The 17,775-nt window shown below is 50.1% G+C and overlaps 3 protein-coding genes across 3 annotated transcripts; all 3 read left to right on the top strand.

The window, feature by feature from the left end:
* The first annotated feature begins 45 nt into the window (after nucleotides 1-45).
* Nucleotides 46-1,688, top strand: LOC117184413 (phospholipid scramblase 1-like). Its single transcript, XM_033381633.1, has 3 exons — nucleotides 46-621; nucleotides 692-850; nucleotides 1,129-1,688. Exons 1-3 carry the CDS (start codon nucleotides 61-63, stop codon nucleotides 1,186-1,188), a joined length of 780 nt encoding a protein of 259 aa, XP_033237524.1. The 5' UTR covers nucleotides 46-60; the 3' UTR covers nucleotides 1,189-1,688.
* Nucleotides 1,689-1,821: 133 nt separating this feature from the next.
* Nucleotides 1,822-2,974, top strand: LOC6900669 (phospholipid scramblase 1-like). The gene is made up of 3 exons (XM_002134999.3): nucleotides 1,822-2,464; nucleotides 2,527-2,685; nucleotides 2,741-2,974. Exons 1-3 carry the CDS (start codon nucleotides 1,904-1,906, stop codon nucleotides 2,762-2,764), a joined length of 744 nt encoding a protein of 247 aa, XP_002135035.1. The 5' UTR covers nucleotides 1,822-1,903; the 3' UTR covers nucleotides 2,765-2,974.
* A 1,137-nt stretch (nucleotides 2,975-4,111) lies between these two features.
* Nucleotides 4,112-6,105, top strand: LOC4813861 (insulin-like growth factor-binding protein complex acid labile subunit). The gene is made up of 2 exons (XM_001353731.4): nucleotides 4,112-4,999; nucleotides 5,077-6,105. The coding sequence occupies exons 1-2, from the start codon at nucleotides 4,223-4,225 to the stop codon at nucleotides 6,064-6,066; spliced, it is 1,767 nt and encodes a 588-aa protein (XP_001353767.3). The 5' UTR covers nucleotides 4,112-4,222; the 3' UTR covers nucleotides 6,067-6,105.
* Nucleotides 6,106-17,775: the final 11,670 nt, after the last annotated feature.

Genomic DNA, 17,775 nt, shown 5'->3' with positions numbered 1-17,775 from the left:
GTGTCCCGGAACTGTCCAGCAGAACGCAGCCATCAGTAGCCAGCGAGAGGTTGAGGAATCATGTCAAGCACCAGATTTGGACGACCCTACGGATCGGTGGATGCCATCGTCAATCAGCCGGGAATTCTGGAATCGCGACCTGGAAGGAATCCGCAGAACCCCAATGCACCATACGGACTGGACTACCTGACAATTGTGGACCAGCTCTTGGTCAAACAGAAAGTGGAACTAACCGAAGTCTTAACCGGCTTTGAGACCAGCAATAAGTACACCATCCTCAACGCATCCGGCCAGAAGGTGTTCTACGCGGTGGAGGATAGCGACTGCTGCACCCGCAACTGCTGCGCCACCTCGCGGCCCTTCCACCTGAGGATCCTGGACAACTCGCCTCGGGAGATCATCCACATGCACCGTCCGCTGGCCTGTTCGGCCTGCTGCTTCCCCTGCTGCCTGCAGAGCATTGAGGTCTCGGCGCCGCCCGGTAACGTCATTGGCACCATCGAGCAGGAGTGGTCCATCTGCTCGCCCTCGTTCCGCATCCTCAACCACATCGGGGACACAGTGCTGCGCATTGAGGGCCCCTTGTGCACCTACTCCCTCTGCGGCGACGTGGAGTTCAATGTGGGTTTGATTTTCCATTGGGTTTACTGAACACTTTCTTTACTCGAATTCGAATTGCTCCCCTCCTCAGGTGGTGTCGCTGACTGGCGAGAAAATTGGCAAGATCTCGAAGCAGTGGTCTGGACTGGCGCGTGAGATCTTCACGGATGCCGACTTCTTCGGCATCAGCTTCCCCCTGGACTTGGATGTGCGCATGAAGGCGGTCCTCCTCGGCGCCACATTCTTGATTGTAAGTAGTTCCGTTGCTGACGCTGAGGCTTGCCGCTCTAATCGATGAAATGGGCTTGCCACAACTCAGTTGTACAGCGTTCACTTTTGTCGGCCTAAGATTGCAAAGCGGTTGCGACGCAGGCTTCGTTGGTGCTGAGGTAAGGTCGTTGTGCGCCCAGCCCGATCCAGTCCAAGTCCAGCTTTGTTCGATTAGGCTAGCCCCGCTCCGCTCCGCGTTGCAACCGATCAACCGATCAGACTTACTAATGTGAATCTTTCCCTGCCTTTGCCCCCCAGGATGCAATGTTCTTTGAGAAGTCCGGCAACCGAGAGACCGACGGACCCGGCATGCTCTAACAATCTGAGGCCTGCTGTTGCAGTGGTCTCTGCACCGCGTACTAGTCCGCTGATGGCCAAAGCTGACGACTCTCTACCAAATGCTTAAAAATGAAAATGGAATAAAAATACTGGAACCTTTGTTAATGCTAAGGACACGCTCAGGTGTCCTCCGAATGGACATTGCCGGGATGGATATTCGTATCTACTACGCTTAAGTAACACGTTGGCATTTTCGCTCCTTTGCCACAGCCGCAATATTCAACGAATAACTGCTTCCTTTATAAATTTTTTGTACCTCTACAACGATGCACAGTGAAACAGGGAACTCCCACGTGAACCATGTACTTTAATCCGTACACTGAGTGTCTTATACATAATATATCTAACACATAAAACAAACAAGTATGCAATACAATAATCTACCTTGATGTTACGTTTAAGTTTTCAGAAGATATTCATATATTTATGTATTCAAATGTATTACTCGGATTGGTTTAATAAAACAAAACCAAAGTCAACAGAGTGCTACCCTTGGACATAGGATATAGTAGTGCGTGATGTATTCGTAAGAGCGGAAGGCTCGTGGACTGTGTATTGAGTCATTGTCGTATCGCCCTGCCCGTAATATCTGCACTTATTTATCGCACTTGTATTATTTTTAAGTCGGACTTGTGTGTCCCGGAACTGTCCAGCAGAAATCAACCATCAGTAGCCAGCGAGAGGTTGAGGAATCATGTCAAGCAGCAGATTTGGACGACCCTACGGATCGGTGGATGCCATCGTCAATCAGCCGGGAATTCTGGAATCGCGCCCTGGAAGGAATCCGCAGAACCCCAATGCACCATACGGACTGGACTACCTGACAATTGTGGACCAGCTCTTGGTCAAGCAGAAAGTGGAACTAACCGAAGTCTTAACCGGCTTTGAGACCAGCAATAAGTACACCATCCTCAACGCATCCGGCCAGAAGGTGTTCTACGCGGTGGAGGATAGCGACTGCTGCACCCGCAACTGCTGCGCCACCTCACGGCCCTTCCACCTGAGGATCCTGGACAACTCGCCTCGGGAGATCATCCACATGCACCGACCGCTGGCCTGCTCGGCCTGCTGCTTCCCCTGCTGCCTGCAGAGCATTGAGGTCTTTGCGCCGCCCGGTAACGTCATTGGCACCATCGAGCAGGAGTGGTCCGTGGGGTGGCCCTCGTTCCGCATACTCAATCACTTGGGCGAAAAGGTCTACCGCATCGAGGGTCCGCTCTGCACGCGTTCCCTGTGGGGCAACGTGGACTTTCATGTAAGCAGCGACTAGTTGGGGGCACTCTCATTTCATTTTCTACTCATGGCTATGTTCTGCAGGTGGTGTCCCTGACTGGCGCAAAGGTGGGCAGGATCTCCAAGCAGTGGTCGGGTCTGGTGCGTGAGTTCTTCACGGACGCCGACTTCTTCGGCATCAGCTTTCCCAGGGAGCTGGATGTGCGCATGAAGGCGGTCCTCCTCGGCGCCACATTCCTGATTGTGAGTATTAACGTACCCCCAAACGATGTGGTTAACCCATTTTGTTTCTTCACAGGATGCCATGTTCTTTGAACATTAATTGAGAGCCGATAATCGGTTGAGTCAGCTTATCGCCTTTTCAAGGAACAAATCATGAAAAACCCCATAATATTCTTGAAACCCCATTTGTCAGCATGGGGAGAAAATAATCTCAGCTGTGGTCACCATAGGTTTATCTAAGCTTTTGTCCTCCCCTCTTTGCCACTTCTCACTCATGTTGTATAACCCAATAAAACAACGAATGGAAACTGGCTGTTCGTTGGCATCCTGAATGCTCCTGCTGCGAACCGAAACGGGAGCTCATCGCAAGGTAGCCCATGAATCGACCTACAACCTTATAGCGGATTTGGAGCCAAATGCCTTCAAGGGCTTAAGGGCAAATTGAACTGAAGTCGATCGATTCTCATTGCCAGCTAGACTTATAGGAATGCTTATGATAGCCCTTTTGATCGTTGCAGGAACTTGACGATTCCATAGATTTGGCAACGTAGGCGCCTGGCCAGAAGCCACAGCTACGCGGGCCTAGAAACGAATAGAACAGGGCGCCTTAAACGATGCTCTGCTAGACGCCAATGAAGCCTTGCAGAGCGGTCCAGAGCGGCGTCCATGCAGAGCCGTCCAGAGCAGCGCATCCTGTGTTCTGTGGTGCCTTGGCTTCTTGTGATCGGAAGCAAATCCTTGAACACCCCCAGCCATGTGAAGATATTAGTTATTAGTTTTCTACGCTATTTGTGGGTCGATCTAGACATGCGCTGGCTGGCTGTGATCGGAAATATGTTCCTGATTTTATGGATTTATTGCCGCAATTGTGTGAACTTCAATCACGAGAGGCACGAGATGATTGAAATCAAAAACGACAACCAAAAACGCAACCAGGAAACAAAATATTGAATCACGAAATAATTTTGAAGCAAACCTTAAATTTTAATGTCTGTCTTAAGAGGTAGTTCCAATTTCCGAGAGCCTTATTTTGCATACGGTGCGGTCTTTAGTGCTCGACTGACTTCCAGTTTTGGAATTTGTGAGACTTATGGTCTTCATTGGCTTCGAACGACCTACTGCTGTATCTCCTGGGCGGATAGCAGCATCCAGAGTTGCCTTCAGATTAAGGCGTAGCCAGGAGGACAAATCGATCCACTCTAATGTACATATAAGGAAATGACACAAAAATTATTTCTTGGCCTACGTCAGACTTAAAAAATGTATGAAGAGGATCGTGGGGCTCGAAAACCGTGAAAAAGTGTACGTTTATTTTTCTGATGTCAGAAAATAGGAAGATTCTGCCTATCGAAAAGACATGCCACGCCCCGATCGTTAGCTGTATATATTAATTATTGTAAATAAAATAGCTAGAGCGCTAGAACTCCGCCATGCTCATCCGACCTGAGCGGGGCAGGCCTCGTCGCCGTCGGGACGGGAGATGGGAGAATGAGAATGGAATAGAGTCCACTTGCGGATCAGTGACCTCTGGACGGTTGCTCTCTGCTCTCCTCCTTGCATGGGCTGCACTTGCTCGCCAATGGAAACCGGCTTATCGCTGGCATTCTGCCTGGCCCAAACCGAACTGAAACGGGTTTGCGCTGGATGGATTGCAAATAAACACAAAGCCAAGAACTCCGTTCGGAGCAACATCAGTTTAGTACTCAGAATGCCGGCGTTGAAGCTTCTGCTTGCGCTGCTCCTGATTTGCTTCGAGGCGACAGCCAAGGATCTGCAGGAGTGCGAAGATCTAGGGCTGGGCAGTCACATCTGCCGCGAAATCGAAAGCCTCCAACAGCTCAATGGATACGTGCAGGATGATTGGCGGAGCGTAAAGGTGGTCAACGAGCACACCGGCATCGAGGGCGACGATCCCAGGGCATTGCCAGCCCTGTGCCTCTCCAGGCTACTGCACTTGGATCTGTCGGAGTCGGGTGGCCTGACGCTGGGCGAGAGGGGTCTGCGAGATCTCAGGCAGCTGGAACGGCTCAACCTGACCCGCTGCCAGCTGGAAGAGCTCAAGGAGGAGCACTTTCCCAAGAACTCATCGCTGCGCAACTTGGACGTGAGCTTCAACGACATACGGCTCATCACGGGGAAGCTGATGAACCGACTGCCAAATCTGGTGTACGCCAACTTCTCCAACAACCTGATAGCGGAGGTGGAGCCGAATGCCTTCAGGGGCTTGAAGGAGCTGCAGTTTCTCGACCTGACCACCAATGAGCAGGTGAACGTGACCCTGGGGGAGAACGCGAACCTTCGCTACCTCTCCATCGGCAACAACAACGTGAGAGATGTAAGTAGACGCCAAGAACAAAGCACTGCAGAAGCTGTCTGGAGCTGGAGTATCTTTATCGTTTTTCGTTCGTGTAGTTCCTTTGGCGCCGGCTGCGGGGACTGCCCAACCTGGAGGAGCTGCATCTGGACAGCAATTGGCTGGAGAACCTCGACATGGGCCTCTTCCTGGCACTGCCACGGCTGCGCTTGCTCAACGTGTCCAACAACAACCTTTGTGAGATCAAGGGAAGCCTTTTCACGGGTCCCAGCGGACGAGCTCCCCTCGTGCTGCTCGACTATAGCTCCAACAATGTGAGAGTCCTGGAGGATTCAGTGTTCGCCAAGCTGGGCAACCTCAGGACGCTCAATCTGTGGCTAAACCAAATCAGCAAGACCCACCCGAGGGCCTTCCAGGGCCTGAGCGCCCTCGAGTCCCTCCAACTGCAGGGCAACAAAATCTCGGCCCTGCCCGATGAAGTATTCTCGAATCTGACGGCCTTGCAACGACTCGACTTGAGCAGGAATAGCATTAGGCAGCTGGGAGCCAGGGTCTTTGGAGGCTCCCTTTTAGGACGCCTCACCCATCTGGATCTGAGCAGAAATAGTATCGTGGAGCTCCATCCGCTGTCCCTCTCCGCCCTGCCCCATCTGCGAGAGCTGCGCCTCAGCGGCAACAAGCTGACGGCCCTGGACGTGCGCATGTTCGCCCCCCTGCGGCGCCTGCAGGTGCTCGCCATCGGCGAGAATCGACTGGAGCAGATCGAGGAAGACATGCTGGAGACTTTTGAGCACCTCTCCCGCCTGGACATCAACAATAACCGCCTCAGCTTTCTGCCACCGCTCCAGACAGCCCAGTATCTGCTGCGGCTGCGGCACATCAGCATCGAGGGGAATCCCTGGCAGTGCCTGTGCCTGGACGAGATCACCGCCTGGCTGGACAAGCGCCAGGTGAGCTACGCCCGGCCCAGCAGTGCCTACTACAGTGGCCGTAAGCCGCTCTGCGTGGTCACACCCGTCGAGCAGTGCCTCCGGGACTTGAAGGCAGTGCGCGCGCACGGCGTCATCGAGAGCTACGAGCAGATTTGAGCTGCCAAACGGGAGCAGCAATAAATCAATATCACTAAATGTCGCTGGAGTTCTGTTCGGTTGTGGGTTCTGCCTGGCTGCCTTCCTGACGGGTGGGCTTTAGAGGATAGAGGATGGGGGATGGTGGATGGTGGAGAGAAACCTTCGTAAATCACAGACAATTGGATGACCATGAGGGCAAAACTTTAGCTAGCCAAAGTATTTGGCCAACTGTCGTAAAACAATAAAACGGAAGGCGGCCGCAAAGCATCAGAGGGGGGAAGGGGATGGGCAGCAGCGCAGCAGAGCAGCAGAGATTTTCAAATACTTAACACCACTTAAGCGAACAGTTGGACATTGACAATGGGGAGATTGGGAATTCCCAGTGGGGGCGGTGGGGGGCGGTGTGAGGATTAGAGGCTGGTAGCCTGATAGTCCGGGAAAGGTGACCGCTTTGGCCGTGATTGTTGAGCGTAATTTAGCGCAAGAATTTTTATTAAAATTCTCAATTTGTTTGCAGTCAAACTTTTTGTTGCCCGGCCACACGGGCCATGGCTGAATGAATTGATTGATTGATGGACCAAATGGGAGAAATTTGTCCATGCAATGGGAAATAAATAACGATTGGTTGGACAATCAGAGAGAGTTATGAATGCAGTTCGAAGACTAAGAACTTCATTAAACCAAAAGTTTGAAATGCTGAAAGCCGAACGTCACAAATCGGCAAAGCAGCTTAAAGGGCAACAGAAAATCCTCATTCCCTGTATTCTGCCATTCAGGAAATTTGCATTCAGAGGGTGTCTGGGGAATCGCAGCATTCGCAAGCAAATTAGTAGTTCAACTTCTGGGTATTCATGGAGGCAAGTTTATGCCGGCATAGGCATGCCAGGCATTCACACTCGACCAGGTGACAAAGGGCCAGAGACAATGGGCCAAGCCGAGGGGCGCCAGAACATGTGCAGTCAATACGGCAATTACAGCAATACAAGGTAGGACGACGACGGTATGCACAAGCGACCAATTTTCCTGCTCGACAGGCGTAATAAAAGTTCAACTCGGGCAGAAATGAACCAAGTTAAAGGCTGGACTCCATTGGCAGGTAGCCCCAATACAAGAAGAGCTCACATAATTTAATTACATTTTTGGGTTACAATTTTCCCCTGTCCCGTTGTTGTTGTTGTCGATGAATCAGGTTTCCGGTCAAAGGTGAAAGGTGGTCGACAGCTTCTGCCCCTCAGTTGCACGTACGCTGTCCTATGAATTTTGTCATCGACAGTGGGACAGTGGGACAGAGGGACAGCGGGACAGCGGTACAGAGCGTCCCTTCAATTAATTTTGAAACAAACTTTGGCCATGGTCGGGCTTTTGTTTGCTCAATTTGATAACCGAAATGGCAGGAGTTTCTTGCCTGTCCTGTCCTGTGCTGTCCTGTCCCCTGTGTACTCGTATCTGTGTGTGGTCCTGACAAACTTGTTGCTCCGCTCAAACACAGACACGTTGCCGGATCCGTACCCGTACCCGTACCCGGACCTGGCAGACCCTCAAACATTGAACCCTTATCAACATGAAATGACGCGCCGCTGAGGTGTCAAAGACATTCTGGCCATCAATTTTTACCCGTCCCCCCGTCCGCAGTCCCCGAGACCCACCTGGCGTATGCGTGATATTTCAATATACAATACATCAAAATTAAATTTTGATTTCTCAACGCATTCTCTGGTGGTTTTATAATGCCGGAATGCTGCATGGGGCCCAGCACTTTGCATTCCTCATTTTGTTCGGTTAATTACGTTCATGGCTAATTGCATTTCTGTGGTTTAAATGGCCGCAAAATTTGTTAACAAAATATTTGCAGAAAAACACACACATTTTTGCACAATTAGCTCGGTCATTGTATATTTTATTTCGTGCCTGCACTTGTGTGTGCGCTATCTATGCATATTCATTTTTCCCACCAAATCCCCAAAAACTGAACAGAACGGAACGGAACGAGACGAGACAGGATAGGACAGGACAGGACACGATGCGGTTGCGACTGCACTTCAAATTACAACATTTTTGCGGTTCTCTGAATTTGTAATTCCATCTACAGTTGCAGTTGCAGTGGCAGTTGCACTTGCAGTTGCAACTTTAGTTGCTGCCAAATGCAATTAGCAAGAACGAAGAGGTCCTAATTAATGGAGATGTTTCTTGTGGATTGTAGCTCAAAGCTCATACGATGGGAAGGCCATTGCAGATTCGTTCAGATCGGATCGTTTCAGATTCCTGAATCATCACCTCATACAATATGTCCACCAGGTCTGGCCAGAATCGAGGCCATCGGCCTGCTCTTCCGCTGAACTTGACTGGCAGTGCTGGTCGGAGTGCCCGTACAAAGTCAGAGCATGCTACGGGATCGTGCTTAATGAAAATGCCTGCCCAAAACGCCACAAAGTATGCAGCGGCAGCGGCAGCAACAATGTTGCCGCCTGCCATAGAAGATATTGCTCCATCAGCGTGCACACACCTCATATTTGGCCCAGGCCCCAAGGCACAAAATTCCCTGTTGCTAATGATTTTTAATAGCCAAATTGCATGAGCTGACTGCCAGAGACCCGAGGCTGCACCAGGTCACAGCTGCCACAGCTGCCACAGCCGCCAGAGCCGCCACAGCCGGCGAGATGGCTCTTAAAAACGTATTTGTGGCATACTGACATGCTCGTACATACATACCACCCGATGCGGTCAATAAAATATGCAAAGTGAGGATGTTTGGTCCCTGGGCCTCGGGGCCTCGGGGAGTGTCGTGTCCATCGAGCAGGCCTTAAAAAACAAATTAGTGGCGCTTACTCAACAAGATTGAGTGGTTCTTGTATCGCAGTCATCGTCATCGTTTCGCCCATGCGGTGGAGCAGGGCAACCCGTCGAATGATTGGCTCTCCAATACCCCCATCGCATTCTGCGAGACCAACGGCTCTGCTCCTTGATTACGCACTGCAGGAAGGAGAACCTGAACTTAATTAATGAAAGAGCTCCAGGCAGCTGCCTCCTCCACCTTGCTCTGTCTCTGGCTCTGGCTGTGGCACTGGCTTTGGATCTCATCTTACATCTATTTGTAGGGCATAGATACTCGTGCGAGCTGATGAATATTTATGCGAAAAGAAATGGGCAAAAGTATAGAGCAGAATCACCAGAGAATGGCCATTTCATGGCCCCCACCGATGACGCGGCAAATCAACAGCTGAGCATAATTTTTGGTTAATAAAAACGTGTAATAATTTGCTCTGTGGCAGACACATGTGCCACCCACCCCATGTGGTGGGGCGGGGGGAATGGTGTGTGGCAAATGAAATTATGTAAATGTGACAGCAGCAACAGAGCAACCGACGCTAGATGTATCTGCAACTGAATTTTGTATCTTTTGTGGGTGTCGCCGGCGGTTGACCCACGTACACAATGGCATTGGGGGCAGGGCTGGGGCGCGGGCGGTGCCCTGGCCATGCCCAAACATGGCTTAATGTTGATTAGATGCATTAAACATGCGAAAGCCCAAAAACCCGCATGCCACAAACTGTTGCCTGCATTGCGGGGCAGGGCGTACAATAAACGGCAGCATAAAATAGATATTCCCATTGCATATTTACATGTGTGCGACGTGTCCCGTGCCCCGTGCCCCGTTCCCCGTGCCCCATGCGAGGGGCAATGAAATTAGCGCAACGTTTTAACTTTTGCGCGGCAATTGAATAACTTTAATTGGTAATAAAGCCGTGGTCCATGGAGCCGGAAATTGCGGAATTACTGCGCCCAAAACAGCAACTCCCAGAGCCAATCGGCAGCTGGCATTTGGGGAATGGGGAATGGGGAAAACTCTTGCCACTGGGCATGCCCGCTAGCTGTTTACGATCCGTGCACCATCGAGTCGAGGCCAACTTTAATAGTAAATAAGAACAATAACAACCGCCGCAGGAGCAGCTGCGAAGCGCCACAAAGTTTCTGCCACACGCAAAAAAGGACACAAAACAAAAAACATCGCAGTGGCAAGACCAGAAAAGAAAAGTTCGAAAACACTTTACTTTGATGACCGTCCAAGTCTTTGGCTCTCAACGTGGACGCTGTCGCCATGGCTGCCAGTTGCCGGCTGCCGGTTGCCATTCAAATGGCTCGCTTCGCTCTACTCTCACCCGGGGGACAGCGAGAACTTTTTAATGACTCCTGTCCCGGCCTGAAAGGTGAACATATTGTTAACAGCTGGCTGTCTACTGTAGGGCCCATCCGCCATCCGCCATCCGCCATCAGCCATCAGGTGACACGCACATTGCCCCAGGGGCAGACCTACTACTGCCCCTACTACTGGTGACCCCGACCTGTTGTGGTCGCCTGTCGCCTGCAAGGTGAGAAGGCCCATAAACTGAGAATTCTTAATATGTAAGCTCTCTGGAAGAGAAGAGTATTGAGCTGTCTCTATAAATGAAAGACGGCCAAATCATTTTAGAGTCGATGGCTAGGCGAAATCATTATTGATTTCCCGATTGGGTGGCCAGGCTTATCTGCAAAAGGGTGAGCACCGAGTGCCACTTGGGGCGCTTTGACAAAAAGTTTCTTTTGTACATATTATTTATGCCCGGTTCCAGCCTGCGGCTCAGCCTGGAGAGGTCCCTTCAATATGCCTACTTCCTTCCCCCCACCCCCCTTTGGGTTCTGGTCCGATTTTTTTGTGTTGTTATTGCTCTTTTATTTGTAATGGCAGACTTCGTTTCGCTTTCGCTTTGGCTTTGGCTCTGGCTCTGGCCTGTTCTTTATACTTTTTAATTTATGTAACAGCTGTTGCTTCCACGTAAATGTCAAATGCATTCGCGGGGGGGCGGCTGCTGGGCTGGGGGGAGGGGGTGGGAAGTCAAAGCCCAGAACTCATAATGTGTTAAGTTTTCGCTTGTCGAGTGAGTGGCTCGTGCTCGAGTTGTTGGCAAACAGTCTGCCCCAGCCCCCCCCTGCTGCTAGAGCTCTCCCGAATCAACTTCGCCACTTCAAGTGGCACAGAAAGTTTGCACCAAAAGAGGCCAGCAAACTAATTATTTAGTTTCCTTCCGTGCCGTTCCATTCCGTTTTCCGTTTTGGGAAGAAAACCGAACGGCAAACGGCAAACGGCAAAGCGGCAAAACGGCAAACGGTAAATGCCAAACGGCGAACGCCAAACGTCAGCCAAATATCAATAAAAACTCCAATCGAGATCTATTTCAATTAACTTGTTAAAAAACTTTTTAATTAACGGCATTGCAGACTCTGAAGCAGCCTGGCAACGCCACCAGCTCCACCATCTCTCCACCGTCTCTCCGGGCTAGTTTCCTTTCTCCTCCTTTCCGCTTGAATTTATTGCTGCGCCTAATTGGGCAGCAACATCCCCAACCCAACCCAGCGAGGACGAAGGACGTCCCATCCGTGGGGGCTGGGGCCCTGTGATATGTAAATGTTTATAAATCAAGCTGCGACTGTTGTCCGTGACAAGTGGTCGACTGTTTGGACACTTCAAATAAATAAATAAGCAAAGAGCGCCGTGCCGGCGCTATAACATGTTTATGCCGACCTGACCCCATTGTGCGGTTAGTTCAACATTCAACATTCAGCATTCAACAATCCATTTTCCAATTCCCTTTTTCTATTTTCGCCCTCCTTTTTCACCCTTGCCCTGACTATTTGTTTAGCATAGTTTCGTCGGGCCGGCCCCAAAGGCAGCAGGCAGGAGGAAGGAACCCTCATCAAAATTGTCTGAGAGTTTTTCTTGCCCGACACCTTGTGATTTAGAAAGCCGCAACATATGAAACCAAAGCCTTGGACTTGGTGATTTATACGATTCGGTCTGATTTACTGCCACAGAGGCCATTAGAGGAGTGCGGAGGAGCCATCGTCCTCGAGTGGACACTCGATTTGCTGCTGTCGACAATTACATTGTCTAGACCAAGGCGACTGTCAAAACTCGATGCTCTGGCCATACTTTGGCCATTCTTCGGTTTCGGCTGCTGCTGCTGCTGGCTCTGAGGCCCAGTCAATGTCTCCAAGTTGATTATAGAAATGACAAAAGCAGAAAAGCGCCAAAGAAAAGCACCAAAGAAAAGCAAAGCAAAGCAAAACAAAACACAGCAAAACAAATGTCTACGGATCGAGTTTTTTAGCGCTTGATAAATTACTGCGAGGAGCTTAAGGCTATTAATAAGATAAATGAGCGGCAATAAGTGGAGATGGCACTTCGATTCCATGCCGTGCCGTGCCACGCCATGCGCTCTTCCTTCCTTCCGCTGCACAATGCGGCGTATGCGTAATTACCATTTCATATGCATTAAGAGCCGCTTCAATCACACGCCACACGGAGCACGGAGCATGGAGCACCCCCTCCCCCCCGTTCAAGGAGAGTCCTGGAATCGGAGTATGATGAGCAGTAGCTGGGAGCTGCCGCCGGAGGAGCTGGAGGAGCAGTAGGTGGCTCTGGCAAACCAAACCAAATCCGATGGATGTCATTAAGCGCATTTGAAAAATCATCAACAAAGCGTTGACAGTGTTGCCAGCTCGGCCAACGATGGACGCCAAATGGTAATGGAAGCATTGTTAGCGGCAGCAGGCGAGGGTGTGGGAGGGTGTGGGGTAGCGGGCAGCGCGAAGCGGGGATGGATAAAAAATGTACCAATAAATTGAAATACGATCAATAATAATTATGATTGGGGGCCCCAGACAGCGTGAATACACAGAATAATTGCGTTTCCATGCAATTGCTCAATTCCATAAGGAGCAGCTGCCTATCGGGCACAATGGGGCGATTATCGCTAAGTGAACGGAACGGGGCTCCAGAAATAATCATCCAAGAATGGCCCGACACAAAGTGGATTTTGCATTCAAGTGCTCATCGCGGCGATAAGTGGAGGGGAGTGGAGTCTATGACCTTGCTGCCAGCATTTCTCAACACTCAACGATAAGGAAATAGTCAGGAAGCAGCCTGAAGAGGAGCCTTTGGGATTATCTCTTTGCCTGCAATCGATCTATGGAACTCCATAGATAAACTCCTGCTATCGCTATCAATGTTTTAAAGTAATAAACACTGTTTTCAAACAATTACCAACGCTTTCTATTCAAACAATTATCTTTAATGCCCATTTTGTCATAAATCCATTCATCTATTGTTATATCCCACAGAGTGCCGACCGCAAATCCCCATCGATGTTCCCATTGTGCCAGCCCCCAGTCCTTTTCCTGCCACAGCGGCAGCACCTCGTCCTCCCACTGCCGCCGAGAGCCACCGAGAGCCGCCGACAATGGCAGCGTTTAAAAAAACATTAGTTCAACTGGCCAGCAGAAAGTTCAACTGGCATTCATAGGGAAGAAGCTCAAGTTTATGCCTAACGAGAGAGGGAGAGCAGAGGAGAGGAGAGGAAAGGAGTGCCCAGCCCAAGGACTCGGGTCCAAGGTCTCCATCCCTCAGCGCCACAGCGCCTCAGCTCCTCTTTGAGTGAAAGCTATCCTAACCGAGTGACCGACCGCAAATTTCCCCTGCTTGCCGTGCAGTTCGTCACAATGGAAATCCAATTTAATTTTACTGATTCTGCACTTTGCACAAATCGAAGGGCCCCCGACGATGGTCTCATCGTTAAAGATGCGGTCCAGCCGCAGCCGCAGCCGAAGCCGCAAGTCCCCAGCCACAAAGAGGGCTGCACTTCTTGAAGGGACGAGTGGGAGGATTGGGGGCTCCATTTCACAGATGCCGCAGGACATGCATATATGCAGGGATCAGGGCCCGGGCAGGGACATCTAATTATTGTTTACCGTGCTTAAACACCGGGAAAATTCAATTGAATTCAAAATAAAATGCGACGAAAATCGAATTTGCCTCCGGAAGTTTGGGTTCCTTTCAGACATGCCCAAAACCAGACTCCGACTCCCACTCCGACTTCGACTCGGGCTCGGACTCAGGACTCAGGACAGGGAAACAAACAAATCCTCAAAAAGATTTCAGCTTAGCCCCCAGGCAATAAGCAACCAAAGAAGCGTAAAGAAAAAGACCTAAGAAAGACACCAGGTAAAAGAGAATCAAATAGAGTCCTACTCGAATGGAAGGAGCGGGCAGCGCCAGCGTCAGCGTCAGCCCTGACAAGGTTAGGCCGTGTCCTGGCCCGGTTCACCAAACGTCAAGTCAATATGTATTTGACATTTGATTTCCGACATTTGCCTGGGCCAAGACCAAGACCTTTCGCTTCCTCAACGTCTAACTCTGGTTCTGGCTGTGGCTCTGTCGCTGGTTCTGCTTCCACTTTCCCTTCGCTTGGGGAAATGCAGCTGACCAGAACCAGAGTCATCCAATTAGAAGAAAACACCGAAATGAACACAGGCCAAGCAGCTGTCAGTCCCATCGAGCATACATTTGCATTTGCATTTACGAATGCAAATTAAATTTCTCGCTCGAAATAAAAATCTGGCTCGGCTTCGGTCCGGTCCGGTACCCTCTGGTTCTTACCTTTGCCTGTAGGGCCTGTAGGGCTCTGTGTGGGTGTGGCCTCCACCCAAACATTTCTGGGTAAACATTTACCTTATTAACAGCGCGGCACAGCCCGAGGGGCTGGCAGACATCGAGTGGTCTGCCTCTGCCGCCTAAAATAATGCCACAAAAAGCAACTTATGCTAATGCCGCTGTGCCCGCCGCCTGGCTCTTCTCTCGCTGCCCGCTGGGTGTTAATTCAAATGACATTATTTAATGCCCAGCACACGCAAGACCCGAAGCTAAAGCCAGATCCAAAGGCAAACCCAGAGCCACAGCCAGAGCCACAGCCAGAGCCACAGCCAGAGCCACAGCCAGCTTCAAATGTGTCAAAAGAAAGTGACTTTAATTAAACGTGTATGTTTAACGCCTTGCATAATTCAATGGAGCACGACGAATTTCTACCATTGCGCAATGTGCCGACAGCCGAGTCACGTTTTCTCACCGAGATTGTAATTGTAGCATCAACAATGCCCCCAAACTATGGCAATTTTAATGACACCGAGCGTATAGCAATTAAAAGTCCATCAGCGCACATCAACAATGCACTGCCGAAAGGGAAAGGGGCGGAGCCACACGGCAATAGGATGGATAATCGAAAAATTGACATGTTCTCGCACCGAATTTGCATATTTATTAAATTTTCTGATTGAATTTGATAAGCCAGAGCACAGGCTTACGGAGAAAAGGGCCCTGATTTATCGATTCCGGATACCATGCCTCCCCCTAAACTTGTGGTTTCATTAGCAAAAACACAGACGTTCGCATTGATTTGTGTCTGCCACATCGTGACTAAATTGGTTGTTCAAATAAAAACATTAAATTAGTCAGCAAGTTCCACAAGTTTCACATTCCCATGCATTCCGGGGCCGGGACAGTCTGCCTGTCCGTACGTCATGGTGGCTGTCAAATCTGCAACTTTATTTCGAGGGCGCTGTATGACTCAGCGCGGCGGGGGGGGGCTTTTCAGGGGGATTTCCCCGCCAACTTTAATGGCTAGACAGGAGATGACAGATACGAATGAAACTTTTGCCAGCGTTGCTGAAATTATTCCACAGAGGGGGCGGGATATCAATGGATGCCAATCGAATGTTTGTGCAATTAAAGTTTTGGGCGCATCGGATTGTAATTTGGCATGGATTCGTTTTGGCCTCTATCAGAAACGACATTGATTTCCCTCTCTGGGCCTCTAGGCCCATTCGACACGTCTATTTGACAGTTTTATGAGCGTAAATGGTGTTTTGTAAGTGTGGCCACGCCCCTTACTGGCCCCTTACTGGCCGTTCAACGCCTCCTTAAAGTGTCAATTAAGCCAAGAAGAGGCCTCAGTCAATAACCAATACATGAGTGATCTCTGTGCCCCTGTGTCCGTGTGTGTGTTAGCCATAAATAAATTATAAAATTGCTGGGAGGCAACAACAAGAGCAATCGGGTCTATTTGCTATTTGCTCCGAGTGTAGTTGTTGTTCTCTCTATTTGTCGTTGATTTCGTGCTTCCCTTTTCGCTGTTGTTGTTTTTGTTGTTGTTGGTCTTTGAGGCCGCCTCATGCCCCAGGTCTCCCCTCCTTCAACCCAGTACAGTTGTGGCCGTTATCGTCGTCTCAGTGAAAGAAAGAGAAAGTGCCCGAAGCCAGTTTGTTGTTGTTTTTATTGTTTTTTTTTTTTGTTGGTATATTTTTCCATCGTCGTGGTTTTTTTTCTGTTCGAATTGTTTTCGATGTGTTGCCGATGCTGGATGGTGGATCGCCTGCCGGGAGGCGTTGGGGGGGACAGCAAAGAATGTCAATTTCTGGCCATAATGTGCCTCAGACTTTTGCTTTTCTTTGAAGCTGTAAAACGAGGCACACACACACACACACTCGCGTATGAGTGGCAGCTTTCCCTTCCTGTGCGAGAGCCGCTCTCTGCCTGCCACTTGTTTTAGGCCTTGGCTATTGGCCCTAACCAAAGAAGCACACAGACGGTTACGGGGTAAAGACAAGAAATAGAAGCAGAGTTGAAAAGTAAAACTAGGCATAAACAGCTCATTAGATGGCCTTTTAATGAAGCAGCCTAGCCGTTGACAACTTTTTCTTTCTGGTTTGATTTAATTTGAGTTGATTTGGGCCTTGGATAGAACCAGCCTCATCTGCATATCAATGTCTGCTGGCTACAGCCCCGGCATGGGTCTCGGACTCCAGCTCGGACTTTCGCTAATTGAAAGACAAGCGCGGCTGTTCTCTCTGCAGTCGCTCCGTCATTGCAGTGCGACACAATTAAGCCAGGTAGACTCCGCTTGGCCCAACCTCAAAAGCGACGGGGAAAGACTCCATGAAATGGCAGGGAGGGGCTGGCGCAGGGAGGGGCGGGCGGAGGGGCGGGGGGAAAAAAAACTCTTCTTCAGTTGCTGGTCGCGCACTTCGAGTCACAAATTTAGAAAACCTTTTGAGGGCACTTTCATTTACCATTTCTTCTGTTGCTGTCGTTGCTGTTGTTGTTGTTGTTGTTGTTGTTGCTGTTGTGGCTGCCGCTTCTGTTGTTGCTGTTGATTTTTTCGCTTGTATTGAAATTGCTTTGGTTGTCTTGGCTTTCGTTCGATGGATGCGTTCGCCCATTGAATGCGAAATGAGAGTGGAGCCGGACAAAAGGCGGCAGCCAACGGTGGCAGGAACTCGGCCCGAGTCGCAGTCGCAGTCGGTGGCGGAGTCGGTGGCGGAGGCGGAGTCGGGGCTTTAACGGTCAGGAGAGCTGCCTATTGTGTGCGGCCGCTGTACGTGAATGAATTCATAAAGAAATAAAGCCAAAAAGCAGCAGGAGCAGCCGCGGCGCGAGGCAGCATGAAAAATTGAATGTAATGCGGCAAATGAAATTCAACAGCGTCAAACGCAAACGCAAATCCAAATCCCAATCCCAATACCAATACCAACAAACCCCCATGCCGAATCCATATTGGCCTCTGCATTTATTCAGTTTAAACAAAATGAAATTGTCCGCACGCATTTTGCATATAATCAGACGGACGGACACCGGACGGACACCGGACACCGGACGCCACGCCACGGAATTGACGCTGGAGTTGGCACTTACAACAGCAGTGTTAGCGACTAACTATAAGCTGATTTTTGAAAATCGATTAGTTGACGGCCGCCGCACGCAATGAATGCGGAAATGGGGGAGTGGATGTGGCACCTTTCCACTCTGCCGCCCCTCCGCCCCCTCTATCACTGTCATTTTATTGACAGTCGGCGCGTGTGAAC

Source organism: Drosophila pseudoobscura, chromosome X, assembly GCF_009870125.1.
Source record: "Drosophila pseudoobscura strain MV-25-SWS-2005 chromosome X, UCI_Dpse_MV25, whole genome shotgun sequence".
Lineage (NCBI taxonomy): Eukaryota > Metazoa > Arthropoda > Insecta > Diptera > Drosophilidae > Drosophila > Drosophila pseudoobscura.
The sequence above is the reverse complement of the archived record's forward strand: the minus strand, read 5'-3'. Positions and strand labels throughout refer to the sequence as shown.

What these genes read in the sequence shown, in the direction of transcription:
- LOC117184413 (XM_033381633.1), top strand. Translation starts at nt 61, where the DNA reads ATGTCAAGCACCAGATTTGGACGACCCTACGGATCGGTGGATGCCATC. An exon ending in GCGGCGACGTGGAGTTCAAT is followed by an intron (nt 622 to 691) that starts GTGGGTTTGATT and finishes TCCCCTCCTCAG; the next exon opens with GTGGTGTCGCTGACTGGCGA. An exon ending in TCGGCGCCACATTCTTGATT is followed by an intron (nt 851 to 1,128) that starts GTAAGTAGTTCC and finishes TTTGCCCCCCAG; the next exon opens with GATGCAATGTTCTTTGAGAA.
- LOC6900669 (XM_002134999.3), top strand. Translation starts at nt 1,904, where the DNA reads ATGTCAAGCAGCAGATTTGGACGACCCTACGGATCGGTGGATGCCATC. An exon ending in GGGGCAACGTGGACTTTCAT is followed by an intron (nt 2,465 to 2,526) that starts GTAAGCAGCGAC and finishes TATGTTCTGCAG; the next exon opens with GTGGTGTCCCTGACTGGCGC. An exon ending in TCGGCGCCACATTCCTGATT is followed by an intron (nt 2,686 to 2,740) that starts GTGAGTATTAAC and finishes GTTTCTTCACAG; the next exon opens with GATGCCATGTTCTTTGAACA.
- LOC4813861 (XM_001353731.4), top strand. Translation starts at nt 4,223, where the DNA reads ATGGGCTGCACTTGCTCGCCAATGGAAACCGGCTTATCGCTGGCATTC. An exon ending in GCAACAACAACGTGAGAGAT is followed by an intron (nt 5,000 to 5,076) that starts GTAAGTAGACGC and finishes TCGTTCGTGTAG; the next exon opens with TTCCTTTGGCGCCGGCTGCG.